Here is a 25,897-nt window from a genome sequence, read left to right on the forward strand (position 1 = left end):
TCTTGGTCCTCCCACATGTCTTACACGTCAGGCCGCTGTACACATTCCCTCGGTGTCCTACATGCTCTCAGTGGTACTTCCTGGAGAGCAAATCAAACCACCCTCCTCCATTTGTTCTTGTCCCTTGTCTGTCTGAAACAAGACTATGGGTGTTTCATGTATGCATCTTCGCGTCCGTCCCCTCTTATGCCGTCTCAATACTATCCACCACTATGGCATCCGTTAAGCCAGTGGCACCTTTTACAGTAGCCCAGTTGAGAGTCTGTATGCAGAAGTGGTGAACTACCACTGTCCTACCACCATGACCTTCTTCTCAGCAGGTATTTATGCCATGTGTGGCCACCCATCCTATGTTTCTCTGTTACCTCCTGTGGAGTTCGGTTTCGGCTCTTGTTCTGGCAGCTTAACTTCACACTACCTGCAACTTTCATAGTGGGTGTAAACCCTTCACCACCTTGGCTTCGTGCAGCAGCCCTGGTTCACACTGGCCTTCATTTGCTTCTTAAGGACAGTACTCCAGCCTCACTGTATCGCTGTAAGTTTCACAACCTTTGCAATAGTACCTTTGTGTGCACTGATAGTTTTTGTTCTGACGGTGGTGTCAGGTGTGGCTTCGTCACGGCACCGACATTTTATGGTATCAGCTTCCGGAACATTTCTCAGTATTTACAGCAGAGCTCTTCGCCCTGTATCAGGCCGCGCAGTACATCCGGAGAGACAGGCTTTTCAATTGCGTCATCTACTCAGACTCTCTCAGTGCCCTTCAAAGCCTTTGTGAGCCGTACACGATGCATCCCCTAGTGCAACAGCTCTGGGAAAGCTGGCACATCACTCTGACAGGAAACGAAGGAGCTGAGTCTGCTACCAAGACTGTAGTCCTCGTACCTTAGCCCGCTAATTCTTATATTCCCTCCGATGATCTCTGTGTTGCTGCCTGTCAGCAGGTGATGTCACTTTGCCATCACAACTGGTGCTCCTTTCATGGGAACAAGCTCCGGGTTTTTAAGCATCTCCTGGCAGCTTGGATGACCACCTCTTGACCCTATCCCCGTGAGTTCATTTTCGCTAGGTTGTGTATCAGGCACTGGCTTTTTAGCCATCGCCATTTGTTAAGTGGTGCTCCCACACAGCTTTGTACTCACTGCACTCAGCTTCTGATGGTCCGCCACTTCCTGATGGAATACCCTTTTTGTAACTGCTTACATTCTCGTTTGTTTTTGCCGTCTGTTATTGGCCATTTTAGCGAACGATGTTTAGGCTGTCGACCATGTTTACTTTTTATACATTGTAACAATATCGCGAAGGCCATTTCTGGATGAGGTATCGAATATATTGCTTCCCCCTACTTATACCTCCCGAGGAGATGACGAATGTAAGATTAGAGAGATTCGAGTGCGCACGGAGGCTTTCAGACAGTCGTTCTTCCCGCGAACTATACGCGACTGGAACAGAAAAGGGAGGTAATGACAGTGGCACGTAAAGTGCCCTCTGCCACACACCGTTGGGTGGCTTGCAGAGTATAAATGTAGATGTAGATTGGGATTAATGTGTATTTGTTTTTAATTCCTCTCTTTGTCGTGTTCTACAGCTGTGACGCGAGCACATATGACCCTAGTGTATATAATAATTGGTAATTTTTACATTTTGGACCATCTGACCACAGCTGAATGAAACACAATTTTCACGCCATACGAATTTCACCTGTATTCTCTGCAAGTCATCTTCAGTGGCCTGGAATATGTACATATTTTTACTATTTAGTTTTACATTTTGGTGCAATGTACCTATAGGTTATAAACAGTTCTGGTGGTTGGTTTATGCTATGATGTAGATATATTTTAAATTCTAGTTACAGGTTGCGTGAAGGATTATCTACATATTACGTTTCTGTTATAATTACCACTTGTGGCTTTTTTCCACATTTCACAGCACTAGGAACTGAACACTTGTTTTGAGCAATGTTTTGGGGTTTGTGTTGCCAACTTTTAAATGTTATTGCCGAAGATCGAATGTTCTTGCCAACTTTCGAGTGTGATTTTTGAAGTATATGTGATCTGTGTGTGTGTGTGTGTGTGTGTGTGTGTGTCCAGAAGGTGAAGGGAGAGGGAATTTTTTTCTTATTTGTGAGGGACAATTTTTATCTCATCATTTCTTTTATTAAGTGTTGTAGGGAGCCTGTACTGATGTACGTTTGCTCATTTATCATGTCTGTTTTCATCGATGGCTTTCTGAATGTGGAAGTTTTCTTGCATTTGTATAAGATTATTCCCATTATTTTAATTTCTTGTTCCATATTTAGGGATGGTGGTAATTGTGTTTTAAATGTTCTGTAAATGGGGAATGGTTTGTTTCGTACTTCCAACACCTGTTATGTTCTTTGTACCTTGTTTTAAAATTCCTGCATCACAACTTTTACAGTCATGTTTATTCAGGGTGATTCACAAAGATATGCAAATATTTTAATGTGTTATTCTACAACTAAAACAAAAGAAAAAAGCTCATATAAACATAGGTCCGCAAATGTTTAGTTATGGAGTTATGGCTAAAACAAGATTTTGCCTGAAATTTAGCAACTTAACTAATATTAAGCCATTGCAAAACTGTATAAGGTTAAAGTAAAGCATGGTTTCCATTTATTTTGTTGTTATTTGTCTGGTGAATCTAATAAAACATGTCCCAGACGTGTAACTGCAGTAGTTTCCCAGAACACCCAGAGAACCAAAGATTATTATACAAGTAAATTTGTTTACTTTCCATTAAGAATGGAGAAACATTTATGTTATTGTTGACGACCATTATTGAATTGTTTCAGTCTTTTCCTAACCTTGAGACTAGTTAGTTTTCTGTATTGTTCAGTGGAAGAATATAACAATAACAGTGTATTTAAGTGAAACCACAAGGTAACTGTTGTAGCTTGTAGATTATTTGTGAAATAGGGATGCCTTTCAAATTTACGACAGGAATACTCCAACATGGTGTTCATTTACGGCAAATGTGATGGTAATGTTGCAGCTGCAGTTAACAAATATTCCGTATGTCAACCAACTCAGAGGATTCCGAATGCATGAACCATTAGTGGAGTATTTCGAATGTTACAAGAGACAGGTTCTCTACCTAGCATTCATAATCAGTATGAGCATTCAGTATGTGAAGACAATGATGAGGATATTATGGGCACTTTTCAACATATCCTGCGTACCAGTACACAACGTATCTCTCAGTGATTAGGCATTTCACAATCTAAGATATGGCGTAAACTGAAGTACAATAATCTGTATCCTCACCATACAAAAAGCGCATTTACTGATGAGGCACAGTTTACTCGAAATGGTATAAACAATTTACATAACGAGCATGTATGGTCTGATGCAAACTCACTTGCAACAGTGCAACATAATTTCCAGCAGCGATTTAGCGTAAATGTGTGGTGTAGTATGATCAACACATACTTTATTGGACCATTTATTTTCCCAGGATGTCTAACTGGCAAGACGTACTTACAGTTCCTTGAAGTGAGAAATGTCCCACTTGCTCGAAGATGTTCCACTTGCTATGTGATTGCAAATGTATTTTCAACATGACGGTGCTCCTTCACATTTCATCAATGCCGTTACTACACATTTAAATGAATATTTCCCCCAGAAATGGATTGGTTGTGGTGCTACACGTCTGTGGCCACCCAGATCGCTCAATTTAACACCATTGATTTTTGTATATGGGAATGGATGAAAGACATATTTTATGAGGTCAAAGTGAATACAAATGAGGCATTACTTGCTCGCATTATGAATGCAATAGACAAAATTAAGAACAACCCTGTGAAACTGAAACGAGCAACAAAATCTGTTCATGAACATTTACTGTGAATGTACTGTGAATTTGTATGTTCACTGTACAATTTCCTTAACACTGAGCTTTGATTTTCTGGTTCAACATGAATTCTTGTGTGCTATGGTATTAATGAAGAGCAGATTATCTGACACAAAAATAAGCAAATAGGAAATATCATTCTGGTTGAATGTAGACTGGTGTTACTAGTGGATTGGCAGGTACAATATTACAGTTAACGTTATTACCATCATTTTTCCAAAATTAAAGTCTCAACAACTTCTGTTGAAAACTTTGTGCAATTGTTTGGAATTTAATAAACAAATTGGGCAAAGTAGTTAATAAATTAAAAATTTTATGAAATCACTTCTTTGCTTCTCTGGATGTTCTGGGAAACTACTGCAGATACACGTCTGGGACATGTTTTATTAGATTCACCAGGTCAATAACAACAAAATAAATGGAAATTGTGCTTTACTTAAACCTCGTACAGTTTTGCGATGGCTTCATAATAGCGAACTTGCTAAATTTCAGGCAAAATCTTTTATTATCCATAACTAAACATTTGTAGACCTATTTTTATATGAACTTCTTTCTTTAGTTTTACTTGTAGAATTACATATTAAAATATTTGCGTATATCTTTGAGAATCACCCTCTATATTCCTGATGATTGGAATTTATCCCTCTTGGTAGTTGGTTGGTTTGGATATGATTGGAGGGTTTGCCCGATCTTATATGCTATCTGGAGGCCTTGTCTCTTTAGGAGGTTTGCAACTCTGTGTATTAATTTATGTTTGTAAGTCATAGTGTACCATCTGGTTCTTTTCTGTGTGATATTGTTATTATGTGTGTTTGTTGATTGTGTTTGTAAGTTTGCAGCTTGTGAGTTATCTTGTATTCTAGAAGTGTTTTGTTTGTTTTGTATTTGTGTTTTTATTTTTTTGATTGAGCCTACTACATGTGTGTCGTACCCATTGTTCCTAGCTATTTGTATTATTGTGCTCATTTCTTTTTCATAGTTTCTCTTGTTGAGTGGGATCCTGTTTAATCTATGTAACATATGTCTTAGTGCTGCAAGCTTCTGGTTGTGGGGATGATTAGATGTGGAATGCATTACTGTCTTTGTGGCTGTTGGTTTTCTAAACATGTATGTTTACCATTTACTTTTCTTATTGTTATGTCAAGAATATTTTTTTTTCTTTTTCAAATGTGAATTTTATGTTCTGATGTGCTTTGTTGATTTCTGAGTGGATTTCATCTATTTTTTCACATGGCTCATCTACCAGACAAATAATGTCATCCACTTATCTGTACCAATATATGATTTTGAAACTTTCATTAGTGGTTATCTTTTCAAATATCAGATTTTCTATATGACATGAAAATGTTTGCTAATGTTCCTGATATTGGGGATCCTATGGGCAGTCCATCCCTTTGTACATAATATTCATTCGAACTGAAAGTAGTTTTGTTCAGTTGTCAATGTGAGCATATTTGTTATTTCTTTTTTTGCTTCTATGGTGATGTTGTAGGATGTGAGATTTCGTTCTATGATTTCTATTGTTTCTGTGGTAGGGATGGAGGTATACAAATTTTTTGTCGAATGAAATCGGTGATCCCCCCAGGGGCTCAGCATTCATTTGCTGAGTACGGGCTTGGCGACCCCGGAGTCCTGAGCTGGGGACTGGTCAGCACCGCCAGTCTCCTGTCACCGTAACCCCCAGACATGCTTCAGCGACCACCGCATGGCGCGGCGGTGGAATGTTGTGTGCTGCGGGGAATGGTAATCTTGGCCTGACCGCCTGGATTGGGAGGAAGGTAAACCTCTATAAAAAAAACCTCAATCTTACAGTGTGCTGCGCACCTATAAGATGCATGGCTATTGGGGTGGAACAGTCGCAAGTGGGCAACCTCTGGGGCACCTGCCCCACCCCAGTTGTATAAGGCTTACCTAGGCACGCGGGGCTCTGTCTAGGTGGACTTCTAGTTCCCTAGCTGCTCGTGGGACCGAGATGGAACCCTCGAACTTTTATTCTTCTCCTGCCAGCGGAAAGGGTGGACCGCTGGTGGGTTCTAACATGCAATCCAATAAGAGGGCTCGTGTAGCCAGTCCTCCTGATTCAGGTAGTAGTAACAGAATGCATGCTGCTTCGCAGAATGTGTTTTTCATAATTAAAAGAAAAGATGGGAGTTTTGAAAAAGTTTCGCCATTTTATATACAGAAGGGCTTAGAAGGTATTGCTGGCACATTAAAATCTGTAAAGCGCTTGCGAAATGGCACCTTGTTGGTTGAAACATCTAGCTTCCAGAAAGTCCAGAACCTTCAGAAGGCACAATTTCTTGGGGAGTTTGCGATAGAGACTGAATTTCACAACACCTTGAACTACAGCAAGGGTGTTGTGACTTGCAGAGATCTCGTTGACATTCCCCAAGACGAACTGAAGGCTGAATGGTCCCGGGAAGGAATTGTCGACGTGCAACACATTATGAAACGGGTGGATGGTGCTCTCATAAAGACTGACTCATTTATCCTTACATTTAACAGCACCAAATTGCCAGAGCATGTGAAGGCAGGTTTCCTACATCTCAGTGTACGGCCTTATTACCCCAACCCCATGCGGTGTTTTAAATGCCAACACTTTGGACACACTACTCTCGGCTGTAGAGGGGAAGCCACTTGCGGGAATTGTGGTAAAGCCGCCCATGAGGGAGTTGGTTGCTCCTCTCCTAGTGTGTCAACTGCTCTGGGGATCACCCTGTGTGGAGTAGGGAATGCAGAGTTTTCCTCGAGGAACGGAAGATCCAGGAACTAAAAACTACAAAACGCATCCCGTATCGTGAGGCGAAGAAAATTCACAAGTCCATGCAGCCGCCCACGTTCGCTGCTTCCTTTTCTTCCGTTCTCAAACAACCAGTCCTGAAAACCGATGCCGCTACACAAACGGAGGTTGCTACTGTCAGCACTAGCACCTGCGCTTGTCAATGTACGTGTGCTGCTGCCATTCCTGTGAAGCCTGCTGCTCCCCCCCCGGCCTTCTGACCAGGCCGTGGTAGCTGACATCATGGAACTTCCTGCCCCTTCCCGGGTCCAGTCTTGTGCACTGCCCAGCGCTGCTACACCCCCTACTGCTTCTGAGGTTTTGGCTCCAATGCCACCTGAGGCCAGAACATCGAAGCCAAAGACAAAGGTGAAGACTCGCCCACTAAAGGAGATGGCAGTTATACAGTCTCCTGATGTGGATGTCATTCTCTCTGACGTCTCTCTCGACTCCTCTTCTGAGGCGATGGAGGTTGATGTCAGACTCGCCCCAAAACTGAGCCTCCACCTGTTGTGGGCTCTCCTCCCCAACAGAAAGTGAGGATGAAGGTACTCCCATCCTGATAGATGGCTCCCATTATACAGTGGAACATGAATGGATTCCGGGCACATGTGCAGGAACTGAACCTCCTAGCACGGCAACGCCCCCTGTGCTTGTGTTTACAGGAAACGCATTTAAGACCATCTGATGCTCCTGTACTAAGGGGCTATACGTCATATCGCAAAGATGACCTGACTGTAGAAAGGGCCAAAGGTGGAGTCGCTGTGTTTGTCAATAATGACCACCACTCCTCTGCTCTCCCCCTGGATACTGACCTGCAAGCAGTTGCAGTTGAAATTCATGCACCTCGGAGGCTTACCGTTTGCTCCCTTTATTTACCCCCTCTGGATGCAATGACCTTAGATGCTCTCACAGATCTTATCGACCAACTCCCCCGCCCATTTCTCCTCCTGGGAGACTTCAATGCCCATCATGTCCTGTGGGGCTCCACTTCTCTTTGCGCTCGAGGTCGAATTTTGGAGAGCCTTCTAACATCTCAAGTGTTGTGCATTCTCAACACAGGTACTCCGACTCATTTCTCTACTGCTACAGGGTCATTCTCAGCCATTGACCTATCTTTCTGCTCTCCAACCCTCACCGACTCTGTTCACTGGGAGGTCATTGACGACCTTCATTCCAGCGATCACTTCCCTATCCGCATTCATCTCCCGGATGGTGTATTGCTGGAGCAGTGGCCACCATCATGGATGATTGGCAGGGCTAACTGGCCACTGTTCACTCGGTTGGCTGTCTTTGACCGCCACAATAACGTACAGGAATGGGTGATCACATCACACTTGTGGTCCATCATGCTGCTGACCTGTCCATACCCTAGTCTTCTGGGCACTCTTAAGCGGCACCTTGTGCCTTGGTGGACAGAAGAGTGCCGTTCAGCCATCTGGGACAGGCGTGCGGCTCTTCGCCGATTTAAATGCCACCAAACAGCGGTCAATCTTACCGCCTTTCGAATCGCGAGAGCCAGGGCACGCCGTGTCATTAAAGAGAGCAAGAAAAGGTCATGGCAGGAGTTCCTGGACTCCATCAACCGTTCCACTTGTTCCACAAGAGTATGGGAAGTCATCCGGAGGATTTCCGGTAAACATAGCCGTTTACCAATAGCTGCTGTCCTGAACCAGGGATGCCTCCAAACAACACCCAGAGCCATTGCTCAGACGCTGGCAGAGCATTTTGCACAAAGTACTGCCACTGCAAATCAGGATCCAGCGTTTCGTCGCTACCGTCTGTTGAAAGAGCGACCTTGGACTTTCGGTCAAACAGTTCTGAGGCCTACAACTCCCCTTTCTCCATGTGGGAACTTGAGTCGGCTCTTACTGAGACTCCTGACACTGCACCAGGTTACGACCGCACTCGGTACTCCATGCTTCGACATCTGCCAGCGGCGTCAAAGGAAATCCTCCTCGAATGTTTTAATCTCATATGGCAGACAGGAGTGTTCCCCACCTCGTGGAGGGAGGCAATCCTCATCCCTCTCCTCAAACCAGGAAAGGACCGCACATGTCCCGGTAGTTATCGTAGTATCGCCTTGACAAGCTGTGTTGGAAAGGCCCTGGAACGGATGGTTAACCGGCGTCTGGTCTGGCTGTTAGAGACCAGACAGCTCCTTAGCCGCTTTCAGTGTGGATTTCGAAAATTTCAGTCCACGGTCGACAACCTGACCCTCCTAGAGGCGGCTGTTCAGCAGGCTTTTCTCCGTCAGCATCACTGTATCGGTATCTTCTTTGATATCAGTAAGGCATATGATACTATTTGGAGACACTGTATTCTTGCACAAATGCATCAATGGGGCTTTCGTGGCCACCTCCCGATTTTCATTTGGTCTTTCCTGTCTCAGCGGTTTTTTCGGACCCGCGTTGGTAACACACTGTCTGATCGCTTTGAGCAAGAGAATGGTGTCCCCCAGGGCAGTGTTTTAAGCGTTACCCTCTTTGCCATAGCCATCAACAGTATAACGTCTACAGTGAGGAGTCCAGTACAGTGCTCCTTATTTGTGGACGACTTTGCTGTTTTCTGTTCCTCCTCCAGTGTTGTAACCGTGAGCCGTCAGTTGCAGCTAACATTGCAGCGGTTAGAGAAGTGGGCTGCAAAGACGTGTTTTCGGTTTTCTGCCGATAAGTGTGTTTGTGTTCATTTTAATCATTCTCGTCATCTTTTTACTTTGCCTGCCTTGCATATGGGGGATACTGTCCTACATTTTAGAGACACAGTGCAGTTTCTGGGCCTAATTTTTGACTCCAGGTTGTTATGGCTGCCACACCTACGTGACTTTAAAGCCAGAACGCTGATGGCACTGAACATTCTCAAGTGCCTCAGCCACAGGTCATGGGGCGCGGGCAGGGCGCGTCTCCTTCAGTTTTATGGAGCTTTTGTGCGTTCACGGCTGGACTATGGGTGCACAGTAGAGTGCTGCAACGCTCAGTGTTTGACCGGTTACGGCTCGCCTGTTGACGTGGGGACCGAGCAGCTCATGTCCGGCCCCACACGACTCGGCTTGGTCACGTACTCGCGCCATGCCTGTTGTCCGGATTCCGGACACGCGGATAACCGAGCATGACCGGTCACCGCTGACGTCTAACCTCGCCTCGCCCCTGCTCGCTGCACTGTGCTGTACTGTACAAATCCAACGCCTCTCTCTCTCTCTCTCTCTCTCTCTCTCTCTCTCTCTCTCTCTCTCTCTCTCTGTTCTCTGTCTCTTTCTCTTTCTCTCTCTCTCTCTCTCACACACACAGTGTATTTATCTCTCTCTCTCTTTTAATACAAAAGTAACATTTCCAAGAACGGGTACGTGACACAGCTAAATTCATAAAGCACCTGGAAAGTAAAATGATATTTCAATATAATCGCGGATAGAAGACGAGTCTCATTTCCAAACAAAAGAGATATTTTTCCTTTCATTTATAGGAAACATTAAATAAGTGCTTTCCCTGTAATCTAGAAGACATCCATCTTCATAAAGAAAGCATACAAAGAACGTTAAACATTTACAGACGTAACTTGTCATACGTTTCAATTGCTTGCAACATAAACAAAATTATAGTTATTGTTGATGAGCAGGAAATCACTAACGTGTTCCGGATTTAATTGGCTGCGGCAATTTGTTAGTAACATGCCGGCTTTACTAAAGCACCTTTCACTAGGTGCGCTTGTTGCTGGGATACATAAAATACGTCTTGTAACTGCAGCCAAACCTGGCAGATCTGTTTCATGTCTGCTCCACCACTTTAAGATGTCATCATCATCTCCGGGGTGCATTAAAATGTACAGATCTACTTCATCTGTTGCGGATGATCTGTTGTTCTTCCATTCCTTGAAACGAGCTCTCTTTCTGGGTGGTGATGACACAGTACTTGTAGGATCTATGATAATAAACAAAAGAGACAAGTAATACAGAACAGATATGGAAATCATCGAAACATTCCCGCAAGAGACCGATGACCTCGCTGTTTGGTCTCTCCCCCCAAACAACCCGACCCCCGTTCCCATAAAAACGAGACGTTTCACGTTAATGAAATATTATACGAGTCACAACAGTCCCGTTTCTCTATAATACACTTTCCACTAACTATGCAAAAACGATTATGTTAATGATTGAATGTTGTACCTGCGTACGTAGCACACATTTGTCGCACATTGTTAAGGATTTCCTGCTTTTCACTTATTTCAAGCATATTAAGATAACGAAGGACGGCCAAAGCAATGATCTTTGTGAGGTTTCTTGCAACTGTGTTTCTTTAAATGAGTGGTTCCCGACTGCAAAAACAATAAAATGGAGCAGTTTATGCACGATACGTACCCAGTAGACGCAATGTTTTCATCTACAACCAACAGAAATGTACTCCATACTTGGCTTTTTAGACCTTCCCGTTTCTTAGTGTGTAAACATTGGTTTCAATCTTACGTCTTACTACACTGGCTTTCTCGCACTGCATGATTACAGAGAGAGACACACCACAAATAAGAAGCCCGTACTGGCTGCAGTGTCACACGGATAATAACACGTGTATTGTGTTTGAAGTTATGTGCTACGTATTCGGTCACGGCTTCTATGCTCGGTCACAAGAACTAGTGCCGGTAGCCTATCCAGTTAGGGTGTGCTCGCCCCACATCGTATTTTGTGCTCGCTTACTCGGTCATGCAGGACTCTAGTGCACAGTATATGGGTCAGCGAGGCCATCTTATTTGCGGGTCCTTGACGCTGTTCACCATGCTGGGATCTGACTGGCCACGGGTGCTTATCGGACCAGTCCCGTACCCAGCCTCTGTGCTGAGTCTGGTGAACCGCCACTTACCATCCGGCGGCAGCTCCTGCTGGTGCACCAGGCTTGTAAGTTTCTTGCAGCTCCCAGCTCGCCTGTCTTGTTCCCCCATCCACCACTGGACCGCCTTTTTTCCCGCCGTCCCCGGGCTACGTTGCCGTTTGGGATCTGTGTGCAACGTGTACTAGAGTCCCTCGGTGTGGAGTCTGTACAACCCCAAATCCAAGGTTTTAACCGCCTGCCACCCTGGTTACTGAAGAGGCCCGGAGTGATTTTAGATTTATTGCAGTACAAGAGAGATTGCACTCCTGCCACCGTTTTTAATGCAGCATTTTCTGCCATTTTATCTGAGCACCATGACTATGTAGCTGTTTTTACGGATGGGTCGAAACAAGGGGATTCTGTTGGTTGCTCAGTTATTTTTCCATATTGTGTCCTCAAGGTCTGACTGCCTCAGACTTTTACTGTCTTTGATGCAGAATTGTTTGCGATCTTGCGGGCACTGGAGCACATGAGACATTCTTCCTCTCCTAAATTTCTTGTCTGTTCCGATTCACTCAGTGCCCTTCACTCATTGCAACGTTTGTATCCGGCAGACAAAATTGTCCAGACCATCCAGGATGCCCTCCTCCGACTACAGCGACTGGGGAAGGTTGTAGCTTGCTGCTGGGTTCTGGGGCATTTCGGCATTGCTGGGAATGAAAGGGCAGATCTCGCAGCCAAGGAGGCGTGTCTGGCCCCACAAGTATCTCAGTGTGCTATCCCCTTGCACGCACTCACCTCGCTGTTGAGCTCACGGGTCATGCGTCGGTGGGAGGATGAGTGGCTGGAAGTGACTGACAATAAGCTCCGTATAGTCAAGCCCACAACGCGTGTGTGGTGTACTTCCTTTCAGCCCCATCGACGGGATGAGGTTCTCCTCACTTGGCTTCGAATAGGCCACAGCCCTATGACGCATGGCTTCCTGCTCCAGCGAGAGGACCCTCCAATGTGTGGTGCTTGCGGCGTCCAGGTCACTGTGCGCCACGTTTTATTGGATTGTGTTTTATTTTCTGACCAGCGGGTCGCGGCTGACTTGCCAGCGGACCTGCCATCTCTTAGGTAACACTCGTATGAATGTGGTTAAAGCTTTAAAGTTCTGTGCCCTGTCAAATGTTTTTACAAAGATTTTAGGTAGAGGATTTTAATTTGCTCACTGTGTGACAAGCTCGCCCATATTTTATGTAAGTGGCCAGCCAATAACAATTTCCTGTGACATTCTTGTTGCTATGTTTCCCCTTTCCTTAGGTTTTACTTTCTTCTGTAGCATTTTCTTTCTTTTCCTGCTTTCTTTGGTGTGTGCTTTAGTTTTCTTAGGTCTGTCCACATTCGTTCCTTTTAATGTGTGTCAGGGCGCTGATCACCTCGATGTTGAGCGCCCATAAGCCCCAACACACCACCACCTGAAATCAGTGATGCTGTGTGTGGTATCTGTACGTTCCGGGTGTGTTCTATTAGGTTTCCTGTGTTTATCGCTGTTCTGTTGTGTTCTGTTTTATAGTGTTTTGTAATTAACTTTTGGAGATGTTTGGCTATGTGGTATGTTGGGGCTTTCTTGGCTTGGTGTACCATCTTTGTGTACCTTTTGTTGGCTGCAGTGTGTTGGTGCTTGTGGGTTTTTCTATGCTATGTAGTGTTTCTGTTTGTCTGTGAGTGTGTGTTCAATGTTTTTCAATGTTCATTTCAGGTTTGCTTGGAATCGTGTAGCTGGATCTGACTTCAGTTTCTGTATGGTGTTGGTATTTATGTGTTCCTTGGTTTTTGTGGTGTATTGCCCTTTGTCCATGGGTACTGTTACATTTCCCTTGTCTGCTCTTGCTGTTAGTATGTTGTTGTTTATGAAGTTTAGTTTTAACCTTTTCGTGGTAGCTGTTTCTGTTTCATTGTTCTTACTGTATGTTTGCTGTGTTTGTTTTATTATGCCTTTTATTCCTTTTTTACTAGTTCTCTTGTCACTCCTATGTTTATTTCACAATTATTTTGTTGTCCTTCACATGCAAGGATGTGTTCGGCTTCTACTTTGAGATTTTCTATGTATTGGTTGTTTACTTTTCTGTTGGTACAGTGTTTCAACCCTTTTTCCAAGATCATTTTTTTCTTTTTTGTGTATTTCTGTGTCTGATAGATTAACTAAACATGAGTAGTATGTGTATTGGTGCTCTTGTGATTTCACATTTAAAATGTAAATATATTTTTTTGTCTTTTTTATTGGTAGTTTCATTATTTTATGGTTATGCTTGTTTTGTAAATGTTTCACTGCTGTGTATGTGTTGTGTTCAGTTTTTTTCTTTTAGTGCGATGAGAACTGTGGGATTTCCTACGTTTTGTGCCAATTCTAGATGAGTCTCATAGAGCATCATGTTTAGGTATGGTACTATTTTTTCAACTATAGGATCTTAATTTCATTTAGCAACCAACATCATTCTGCAATTGTTTTTGACTTCTGTGCCACTGTAGAAATGTTCTTAACTTTTACATTAATATAACTTGGAATTAAATCGTTTATTTTGCATGTTTTGTTGAATTTTATGTGCTGTATCATCTTATGAAGTCTCAGATGTATTTTCTTGCACCTTTTGCACATGTTGATAGGGATTGCTTGACATTGCTGTATTAACATCTTCAACTTTTGTAGTCTTGTCTTCCTCAATGTAATATTACGGTATATTGATAATTTTTACTTGCTGGGCTGTCTGACTACAACTGAATGATACACAATTTTTGTGCCTTACCCGCTTTGCCTTCATTCTGTGCAAGGAATCTTCAGTGGCCTGGAATAATATGAACATATTTTCACTATTTAGTTTTACATTTTGGGGCAATGTACCTATAGGTTATAAACAGTTCTGGTGGTTGGTTTTTGCTATGATGCTGAAATATTTTAAATTCTACTTACATGTTGCATGGATGATTTTCTACATATTACAGTTCTATTCCCTCTTTATATATACCAAACGGGAAAGTGCACAATAAAAAAAACACACACACACAAAATTTAGAGCTTTCGCAACCCCCGGTTGCTTCGTCAGGAAAGAGGGAAGGAGAGGGAAAGATGAAAGGATGTGGGTTTTAAGGGAGAGGATAAGGAGTCATTCCAATCCCGGGAGCGGAAAGACTTACCTTAGGGAGGAAAAAAGGACAGGTATACACACTCTCTCTCTCTCTCTCTCTCGCGCGCGCACGCACACACACACACACACACACACACACACACACACACACATCCATCTACACATATGGTATATGTGTGGATGGATATGTGTGTGTGTGTGTGCGCGGGTGTGTGTCCCTCTCAGAGAATAAATGGAACTTCTCCTTATTTTCTCAGAATAAAGAGTATATATATATATATATATATATATATATATATATATGATGAGACTTAGCAAACAAAAGTGCTGGCAGGTCGATAGACACACAAACATACACACACAATTCAAGCTTTTGCAACAAACGGTTTTTCATCAGGAAAGAGGGAAGGAGAGGGAAAGATGAAAGGATGTGGGTTTTAAGGGAGAGGGTAAGGAGTCATTCCAATCCCGGGAGCGGAAAGACTTACCTTAGGGGGTTAAAAAGGACAGGTATACACTCGCGCGCGCACACACACACACACACACACACACACACACACACACACACACACACATATATATCCATCCGCACATACACAGACACAAGCAGACATTTGTAAAGGCAAAGAGTTTGGGCAGAGATGTCAGTCAAGGCGGAAGTACAGAGGCAAAGGTGTTGTTGAAAGACAGGTGAGGTATGAGCAGCGGCAAATTGAAATTAGCGGAGATTGAGGCCTGGCGGATAACGAGAAGAGAGGATATACTGAAGGGCAAGGTCCCATCTCCGGAGTACTGACAGGTTGGTGTTAGTGGGAAGTATCCAGATAACCCGGACGGTGTAACACTGTGCCAAGATGTGCTGGCCGTGCACCAAGGCACGTTTAGCCACAGGGTGATCCTCATTACCAACAAACACTGTCTGCCCCTGTCCATTCATGTGAATGGACAGTTTGTTGCTGGTCATTCCCACATAGAAAGCTTCACAGTGTAGGCAGGTCAGTTGGTAAATCACGTGGGTGCTTTCACACGTGGCTCTGCCTTTGATCGTGTACACCCTCCAGGTTACAGGACTGGAGTAGGTGGTGGTGGAGGGTGCATGGGACAGGTTTTACACCAGGGGCGGTTACAAGGGTAGGAGCCAGAGGGTAGGGAAGGTGGTTTGGGGATTTCATAGGGATGAACTAAGAGATTACGAAGGTTAGGTGGACGGCGGAAAGAGACTCTTGGTGGCTGAATGTGGCTCTCCCTGCGGGAGAGCCACATTCAGAGACTGATCCAGTCCCAGAAAGTATCCTGTCACAAGTGGGGCACTTTTGGGGTTCTTGTGTGGGAGGTTCTGAGTTTGAGGAGATGAGGAAGTGGCCCTGTTTATTTGCTTCTGTACCAGGTCGGGAGGGTAGTCGCGCGATGCGAAAGCTGTTTTCGGGTTGTTGGTGTAATGGTTCAGGGATTCCGGACTGGAGCAGATTCGTTTGCCACGAAGACCTAGGCTGTAGGGAAGGGACCGTTTGATGTGGAATGGGTGGCAGCTGTCATAATGGAGGTACTGTTGCTTGTTGGTGGGTTTGATCTGGACGGACGTGTGAAGCTGGCCATTGGACAAGTGGAGGTCAACGTCAAGGAAAGTGGCATGCAAAGTGCAACTGTTTGTTGCGAAAGCTTGAATTTTGTGTGTTTGTTTGTGTGTCTATCGACCTGTCAGCGCTTTTGTTTGGTAAGTCTCATCATCTTTGTTTTTAGATATATTTTTCCCACGTGGAATGTTTCCCTCTATTATATACCAAACAAAAGCGCTGGCAGGTCGCTAGACACACAAAGAGTTTTGCCTCTGTATATGTCTGCTTGTGTCTGTATATGTGTGGATGGATATGTGTGTGTGTGTGCGCGATTGTATACCCGTCCTTTTTTCCCCCTAAGGTAAGTCTTTCTGCTCCCGGGATTGGAATGACTCCTTCCCCTCTCCCTTAAAACCCAAATCCTTTCGTCTTTCCTTCTCCTTCCCTCTTTCCTGACGAGGCAACCGTTGGTTGTGAAAGCTAGATTTTGTGTGTATGTTTGTGTTTGTGTTTGTTTGTTTGTGTGTCTATCGACGTGCCAGCGCTTTTGTTTGGTAAGTCACATCATCTTTGTATATATCTGTGTGTGTGTGTGTGTGTGTGTGTGTGTGTGTGTGTGTGTGTGTGTTTGTAGGGTGGTGGTTATGGTGTTTTAAATGTTCTGCAAATGTGGAATGGTTCAAAGATCAACACCTGATATGTTCTTTGTACCATGTTTTAAAATTCCTCCATGTCCCGTGTATGTAGACTGCATTACAACTTTGACATTCAAGTTTATATATTCCTGATCATTGAAATTTATCCCTCTTGGTAGTTGGTTGGCTTAGGTGTGATTGGAGGGTTTGCCCAGTCTTATATGCTATTCGGAAGCCTGTCTCTTTAGCATGTTTGCAACTCTATGTGATAATTTGTGTGTAAGTCATAGTGTACCATCTGGTTCTTTTCTGTGTTATGTTGTCATTATGTGTGTTTGTTGAATGTGTTTGTAAGTTTGCAGCTTGTGAGTTATCTTGTATTCTGAAAGTGTTGTGTTTGTTTTGTATCCTCATAAAGATGCCTCTGAAGACGCCTTGCAGAAAATAAAGGCAAAATGCGTCTGGCATGAAAACTGGGTTTCATTCAATTATACTCAGACGGTCCCTAAAGTAAAAATTATCAATATACCGTAATACTCCTCAGTTGTGTGTAAGACAGGAGTACAAAAGTTGAAGATAGTAAACAAAACCACACTCGGAGGGAATCACATATATACCACCTTTTGTGAATGCAGGTCATCCTCCACGGATCCCAGAACAGCAGCTGTCTTGTCCAGAGGAAAGAAGAATCTTTTTTATGCTTTTTCACTATTCTCACGGTTTTTGAAGAAATATTTCCCAAGTACATTAGAAAGGCCATAGATTTTACATTTCTTTCTTCTTGCCCTTCTTTTGGTTGATCTTAACTTGATGATTTGTATACCTATTCTTATGGAATTTTTCTTAAAAGTGTACCAATTCATTCTATAGGCTGTCAGTGTGTAACATACATAGACCTATGTAGTAACGTTTTAAGTACACTTACAGTTTGCAAAGGATGGTGGCAGCAGAATGCCTCAAAGTGTAAATCAATATGGGTGGTATTATGGTAAATGCTATGTCCTAAAAGTGTGAACAGCACATCGGTAACTCAGCAGATTTTGTTAGGAGGACAAAAACTTTGATATAATTGTCTGCCTTAATGTTGTTTCCCTAATCACCAAAAGTGCCTGTTGTCGACACTTTGTCATTGATTAATAGCAAGTTTGAAGATGATGTAATGGCTAGCATGCCCTAAGCTCCATTTTTTATTTGATAAGCAATATTTTGAACAGAATGATGGTGTCACTATGGGCAGTCCTCTCTCACCAATGTTAGGTAATTTATTTGTGGAAGTTTTGAAGGGGAGGCGAGGTGGGAGGGGGGGGGGGGGGGGGGAGAGAAAACACTCAACACTGTAGTTTTAAAAACCAACGTGTTCTGGAGATATCGTCAGTGGCGCATTCATAGTTTGACCCCATGGTGAGTCCAAATTCTATTCATGAAAATATCAAATTTACACTGGAACAAGAAATGAATGGCTGCTACTGTTTCTGGATGTAAGGTGATGGGTTTTTCTGACATTGCGTTTACAGGAAGCCCACACATACTGATTTATACTTGCAGATGTCTAGCTGCCACCCTCCTTTGCAAACTATGAGTGTACTTAAAACTTTAGTACATAGGGCTCATATAGTGTCCAACAGTGATAGCCTATAGAGTGAGCATGCACACTTGGAAGAAATGTTCCATGGGAATGGACATACAAGGCATCAAATTGAAAGAGCTCTGCAAGCAAAAACTCCAGACCAGTCACAAGAAAAGCAAGAAGATAGATATGTAAAAACTACAGCCTTTCTATTGTGCGTGGGAAATATTTCTTCAAACATTGCAAGAATAATGCAGCAGCATGAAAGATATAATCTTCCTTCCACTGGCCCAGGCTGCTGCCCTTCTGGGATTTATCAAGGCTGATATGCTTTAATGAGAGGCATGTATATAAGAAATTCTTTGTATGGTGAACGGTACATGGGGCAAACAATACGCACTGGGGCAATAAAAATACACACACACACACACACACACACACACACACACACACACACACACACACACCTGCCTTTTACAGCCCAATAAGTTGGCCAGTGGAAATACAATGTTCAACCACTCATTCTACTGGGATTAGGTGGTCAAGGAAGCTGTGGAAATACAGTCACCACATAACCTGCTCAACCGAGATGAGGGTTTCCAGCCTGAAGAATTATGGAAACCCCCATTTAAAGTCTATGCTCGCAAAGGAAGTATCATTCTGTCTCTTCACTGCCAGGCATTTCAACATATGCCGTCCATAATAATCAACCAAATACTTCATAAGCACTGTGCATTAGCTGCCTCTGCACTTCTTTTGTTTTACCCTTAGAGATGTAAAGTTTTATCTGTGACTGATGGTCTTGTTACTAACGTGCAGTTGTTTTGCAATATTGTGTAAAGCGATTTAAAAATACTGCAGGCGACTCATCTTGGAATAGTTGCAGGGTTGTCAACTGAAATACTGGAATGAGAATTAATAGTATACTGGAAGCACACCCAAAAGATGGAAAATTTCAACAAACACATATACGCTAGTGTGTTTATAGGCTGTGGAATGGTATTCAGCATGCCTTCCACCAGTGTGATGTAATTAAACTTCAGGTGCTGTACAGAAGTGTTTGGTATAGTTGAGTGACTTTCATGGTTTGTGTTTGATGACATTCCTACTCTCTCCAATAGTGTAGACCCCATGCATTTTATTTGTAATACACCACATGTAAGGTTGAGGCACACTGTCAACTATTGTAACAGTGAAGATCAGAAACCACTAACATCACATTTTATTATTAATTGTGGGCACTTACAAAATGTCAGAAACATCATCAATCTTTGTTAAAAGGAAAAAAAGGACTTTTTATTTCTGTAACTATACTCTGTTCAGCATAAGAATAAACCTGATGTAAACATTACACCATGTATTCTTCCGTGTTTGCTTCAATCTCACTGGATTTCGTTTCACATGGAGCGGAAGCCACATCGTGACCAGTAGAGTCAAGTACAATCATAAGGATACATTTTATGCTGTATTAAATGCACATAGACTGAGCAATAAAGTGCAGGACAATAGCCTTACCAGTGCATTAAACTTGGACAGCACTGGCCAACCAGCGGTCCAACTAGCCTTGCTCAGATATAAAACGAGATGGGCAAAAGAACAACATAGCTTTGAATGTCATTTAATTTTTAAAGAGAATGAAATAATATTTGGCAAAACTCCAGCACTACTGTGCACTTCTTAGGCGACCAGAAAGAAAGCATAAAATGCTCTCATTCTCACCTGACACAGTGTTCTAATTACAAACAAGAGTGATGAAAATTCTGAACTTAAATGCAGAGGAATTTTTCTGAGCGAGCTGTGTGTGATGCAAAAGCGTACTCAGGGATGTCACTGTACTATTGAATACTGAAGTCACTGAAGGTATTAATTGCAGTCAGTCATCTGGTAATCTCCTACTTCCTTCTTTATCTGAACCCCGGAAATACATTTCAGTACAGAAACTGTCATCAGCTACATTGATAACGAGTCGATCAACAACAGAATCCACAAAGCCATCCATGCACCGCATTGTCTCCGCCTCTTTTATGACATGCCGTTTTATATCCTGCCAGTCTTTGGCAGTGACATGTGAAAAAGGTGTGTGTGTTAGTTTCAGTATGTCAGGCAGCTTAACAGTCTTGTTATTTCTCGGGCCAAGCCCCTTAACTTGAGTCCAGATCAGATCTGTTGGGTTCATATGGTAATGGTACATTGGTTGTAAAAATGCATTTATTTGTGTATTCCTTGATGCGGTGAAAATGATTGTTGTTCTTGTTTCTACGACACACTTCTACATCTGTGATATAAAACAATTTAAAAGTTAAATTGTTATGTTTTCTTAATTTAAGCAACCTTTATTAACAGTCTTTCATAAAATATTGTTAATTAATTTATAGTTGGAATGAAAACAAGAATTTCGCATGCAGTATGTAATTAAAAACAAGATGATGTTCATTATTCAAATTGAACAAGAAAAAGAAATTAATTTGGGCAAAGCTTCAACCAGCAAACCATTTACTGCAATAAGTTACCAAGCTATTATGCCACTGATACCGCTATACGCGAATATGCACTTAAGTCTCAACTGTACCTAATACTGTTGTTCAGAAAACTTCAAAGCCGATCATCTCCATAAATTTATGATAGGCATTAAGAACAACCTATTTCTCGGCACTTTTCAACAGTGTTCCAAAGGTGTGGTTCCCTACGGAACACGAAGCAGCTTCAGCCATTTTCATACTGCATATTAACAGTACGAAAATCAGAGCACAACAGTGCAGAGGCTGAAATAAAAACTATGTAACTAAAGTGTGATTCAGAAAAATGTTGATGGCTGCTAATACATTTGAACATCTTAAAGTTTCATTTAAGGTAACTTGGTATTAATATATCCAATACATATGTAGGACCTACTTCCAAGAGCATAACAACACTGTGTGTGTGTGTGTGTGTGTGTGTGTGTGTGTGTGTGTGTGTGTGTAAGTGAGTGAGTGCACGCACCATCATCTCCCTTGTTGTGTCATGTCAAAATGTGGGCAAACTTACCTACTGGCCAAGGCGCGTATTGCCACCGACAGCGGTCACAACTCTCTCTCGACCACCGTCCACAGACGATCCGGGAGGCGATCCGTTCATTCGAGCCTTGCGGCTGCGCTTAAATTTGGCAACATCGTCACTAAAGACATCTCCAGTCCGTAGGGCCGATATCAGATCGTCAAACTCCCCCTTGGCTGCTGAATCACTCTCACGGCGCCGCAGACCTATGGCAATCCGGCCATCAGGGCCGGGTACAGTGCCATTGTTCAGGCCGTTACGGAGTGAAGAACCTACTCGAGCTAGGATGCTTTCCCGAGAGCTCTTGCGTTCTATTGTGCGCTTTTTCAACTGAAATAGAAAGTACAACATTGTTAAAATAGGAGTTTTGCACTTCTGTCTCTTCTTAAAAAGGAAGGTAATGAAATGGAACATGAAAATATTTTTTTTATTTTTGATTGACAGTTGTAGGCACGTGGCTGCACATAAGGGAGCATTTATGCTGTAGTGGTTCATATCTGTAGTTGAATGCATTACTTGCAGTGGCGTGGAGGAAAAACTGTGCTCTCAGCATCATATGACAACAGTGACTTGTTTTTGATCGAAAAATGTTGTTTGGCATGGAGAAAGATCATCATTCACACCACAATTTCTTTCACTGTTCCTATTAACAGCTCAGAAATTATCCAGAGAGCATTTTCAGAAAGTTACCAATGGCACATCAAACTTTCAATATTTTAAGTATTGGTTTACCAGATATAGTCAATCAGTTGTAGTTTCAGCCAAATATTCTCAGTACAGTTTCTGTGGAAGAGAAATTTATACTTGCTCTGAGGTGGTAATTCCTCAGTTTTGATCTACATTTAACTAATGCAGTACATCTGCCAAATGTATATCTTCCACTGCTAATTTACTGAATAAAAAATCAAATTAGGTGAAACAGTAATATTAATTACAACAAATATTATACTAAATATTATACAAACTAATTGTTGCAATTTCTGCATGCATCTGGTCTCAATAGGTTTGTTTTCAAAAACTAATGAAATAAGTACCAGCTCAATATTGTCACACAGTTCTTCCTTGAATCTATTTTTGAAGAATAGAAGAAAGATTAATCTCTGTATAGGGTGCCAGAGAGACTTTGTAATGAGGAACAATCCAGTTGACTAAGACACATTAGAGGGAACATGAAGTAGCCAACTAGGGATGGGCAAACTTGTTCATCTTTGGGAACTAGTTCCCTGGTGATCGCTCCCCCCTGGAGTACGAAGTTTTTATTCATAACAGAATTCTCACTCACTTGTAATTTTCGTGATTCCGTAAAACCTCTCGTTTAGCCAACTACAGTATTATGTGGCTGGTTGCTGTGAAATAATATAAGGTGGCTCACGAAAAACTGGCACCAAGTACAGACTACTTGCCAATTACGCATGATTTGTTGACCGTTATGAGCAGAATAGACGAACATGTAATAATTAGGCAGTGAAGAAATAACAAATAAGCTAAGGCAAACAACAACTTTGAAACAATAGATGACGATTGGTGGGCGACAATGAGCTGTCTAGTACTCGAGGCCAATTTTTCGTGTGCCACCCTGTATCACTGAAATAATATTGTAGAAGGTATCATATTCTCTTTACAAAATGTGACACCAGACACTTGACTATGGAGTGCGGGCTTCATTCGGTTGTAAATCAATCTGCTTTCCATAACAATGAACATGGCCTTTTACCTCGGGTCAAAGAAAGATAGAAAATGGCCACTCATGTGTGCCTTGCCGATTTTCTTTGCGTGTCTAATAACAAAAAAATCTTGCCTTTTTACAAGTGTTTCTTCTGATGTTTATCAAAATAGTGAAGTCAGCTGATATGCCATTTTGTTACCTGAAAAGATGTATGTATTATAAAATGCATTTCAATTGCCGGTCATGGATGCTGAATAGAATATGAAAAGAACCAGAAGTTCAGAGTTTAAAAAAGGTTTTAAACAGATCTAGAATGGGCGTGCGCAGTGAACGAAACGAACAAGAACTCGATACTGAACTACGAGCAGTCGATAGTGGAACTGCGATGAACGCAAAGGACGAGAACGCCCGATCGAGAAAGAGACAGAGACATGTACGGAAATGGGACCGAGGCTGGAACAGTACCGGCCTACGTGCCGTTGCAGGAACGAGACTGACTGTCTCCCATTCCCGGGAACTACAAAAAGAAAGCCGCGGACGAGACCGAGACAGACTGGAACGGGACCGAGGCTGGAATGAGACTGGCAGACATGCTGTTGCGGGAATGAGACCAACCATTTCCTGTTCCCGGGAACTATAAATAGAAAGACGCGACCGAAGTGAACTATAAAAAGACTGTTGCTTAGAATTCGTTCCTCACTCATTCCATTCATCTTGATGAACAGTTCCTTTGGACCCGTTAGTTCACGAAGGACCCATCTCTACAGGCAACCACAGCTCAAGCTTCAGGATGGTCAGCAATGGTCACTGCTCAGTACTTTTGTCTAATGCAGAGTGTGGCAGGCTGTGAGGTGATAAGCAATGCTGCAGGTTCAGTGTATTGGTAAAAGTTTGACTGGCTTGTTTCGTGATCGCCAGCTGTGCAGGCAATGTGTGATTAGCAAGTCTGCAGCATAAATGTCGCCTTGGCAAAAAGCATCAGTTTCTTAGTAATTTTTGACATTCTCCCCTTTTGTTGACAGTGCCTTTGACTGAGTCGCTGCATCTCATCAGCACAGGTTTGGGGCTAGCATAACTGCATTGGTCAAGTACACAGACTCCTGGACATAGCTGACAAATAAAAAGTAATTTTCTGAAGTGACTTTACATTTAATGGAATGGTGTTTTTGGGTGGAGTGGGGGGTGGCGCGTGCTCACACTTCGACTGGGTTCGAATCACGGTCCGGTACACATTTTCACTCATAGCCGCAGATTCCACGTAATATCCCGATGCAGCTGACCGCAGTGATCCCCTCCCTTTCCTTTGTTCACTATAGCTAGAAAGACTACAAAGGAGAATGGTATATTGACATGTGTTTGCTGTGATACTCAAGAAAATATACTATAATGGACAGCCTGGTCTGGCATTTTAATAGCATGTGAGCACTGGTACAGTACCTGGCACTTATTGACCTTTTAAGTATAAGCCCTGTGAGTATGACATCTAATGACAGCATGCCCTCACAAGACACATTACTTATGTGTGCAGCGAAGCTCACTTGCACGGATAATTTAATACCAAGACACCAACACATCTAGCTATCACTAGTGTTAGTGTTAAGCAGATAAAATTTCATCCCTAAAATAGTATCACTCCTACTTACGTTTGCTAGAGTGAAAATGCGTTGTTGCCAAGCAGCTTGTTATTATCAAGCATGGTGATAAATGTCAGCTACTGATGGAGGAATGAGAGCTATCACATTGCCAAACATGCATAAAAATGGAGACTGGATGATAATGAGTTACGACATTGATAGCGAAGTGTTAATTTATGTTCACCACACCAACTGGGAAAATGCACAGGATTTTATTTTATCTCGGAAGAAAAAAAAAATCAGAATAGAAGTTCACGTGGCATAGTTTCTAGGAGCAGTTTTCTCATTTTGGCTGTGGCAGTTGATGTGGCAATGCAAGCATATAACACTCACCATCATAAATTCATTACAAACTTCTGAACTGCTGGACTGTTTATTATGTTTCCCTGGCATCCCTCGTCAGAAACGACTTCCTGACACTTAAATCTATACTCGATGTTAACAAATTTCTCTTCTTCAGAAACGCTTTCCTTGCCATTGCCAGTCTACATTTTATATCCTCTCTACTTTGACCATCATCAGTTATTTTGCTCCCCAAATAGCAAAACTCATTTACTACTTTAAGTGTCTCATTTCCTAATCTAATTCTCTCAGCATCACCTGACTTAATTCGACTACACTCCATTATCCTCGTTTTGCTTTTGTTGATGTTCATCTTATATCCTCCTTTCAAGACACTGTCCTTTCTGTTCAACTGCTCTTCCAAGTCCTTTGCTGTCTCTGACAGAATTACAATGTCATCGGCGAACCTCAAAGTTTTTATTTCTTCTCCATGGATTTTAATACCTACTCCGAATTTTTCTTTTGTTTCCTTTACTGCTTGCTCAATATACAGATTAAATAACATTGGGATAGGCTACAACCCTGTCTCACTCTCTTCCCAACCACTGCTTCCCTTTCATGTCCCTTGACTCTTATAACTGCCATCTGGTTTCGGTACAAATTGTAAATAGCCTTTCGCTCCCTGTATTTTACCCCTGCCACCTTAAGAATTTGAAAGAGAGTATTCCAGTCAACATTGTCAAAAGCTTTCTCTAAGTCTACAAATGCTAGGAACTTAGGATTGCCTTTCCTTAATCTTTCTTCTAAGATAAGTCGTAAGGTCAGTATTGCCTCACGTGTTCCAATATTTCTACGGAATCCAAACTGATCTTCCCCAAGGTCGGCTTCTACCAGTTTTTCCGTTCGTCTGTAAAGGATTTTGCAGCTGTGGCTTATTAAATTGATAGTTCG

The 25,897-nt window shown here is 42.5% G+C and overlaps 1 protein-coding gene across 1 annotated transcript in view; it reads right to left on the reverse strand.

Moving 5' to 3' along the window:
* The window catches only part of LOC126106643 (disheveled-associated activator of morphogenesis 1), a 440,404-nt gene that overhangs the window by 15,368 nt on the left and 399,139 nt on the right, over positions 1-25,897 (reverse strand). Inside the window, exon 21 of the mRNA XM_049912999.1 lies at positions 21,356-21,694. Coding sequence (XP_049768956.1) covers positions 21,356-21,694 — 339 coding nt within the window. The remainder of the gene's footprint in view (positions 1-21,355; positions 21,695-25,897) is intronic.

Source organism: Schistocerca cancellata, chromosome 10 (genome assembly GCF_023864275.1).
Source record: "Schistocerca cancellata isolate TAMUIC-IGC-003103 chromosome 10, iqSchCanc2.1, whole genome shotgun sequence".
NCBI lineage: Eukaryota > Metazoa > Arthropoda > Insecta > Orthoptera > Acrididae > Schistocerca > Schistocerca cancellata.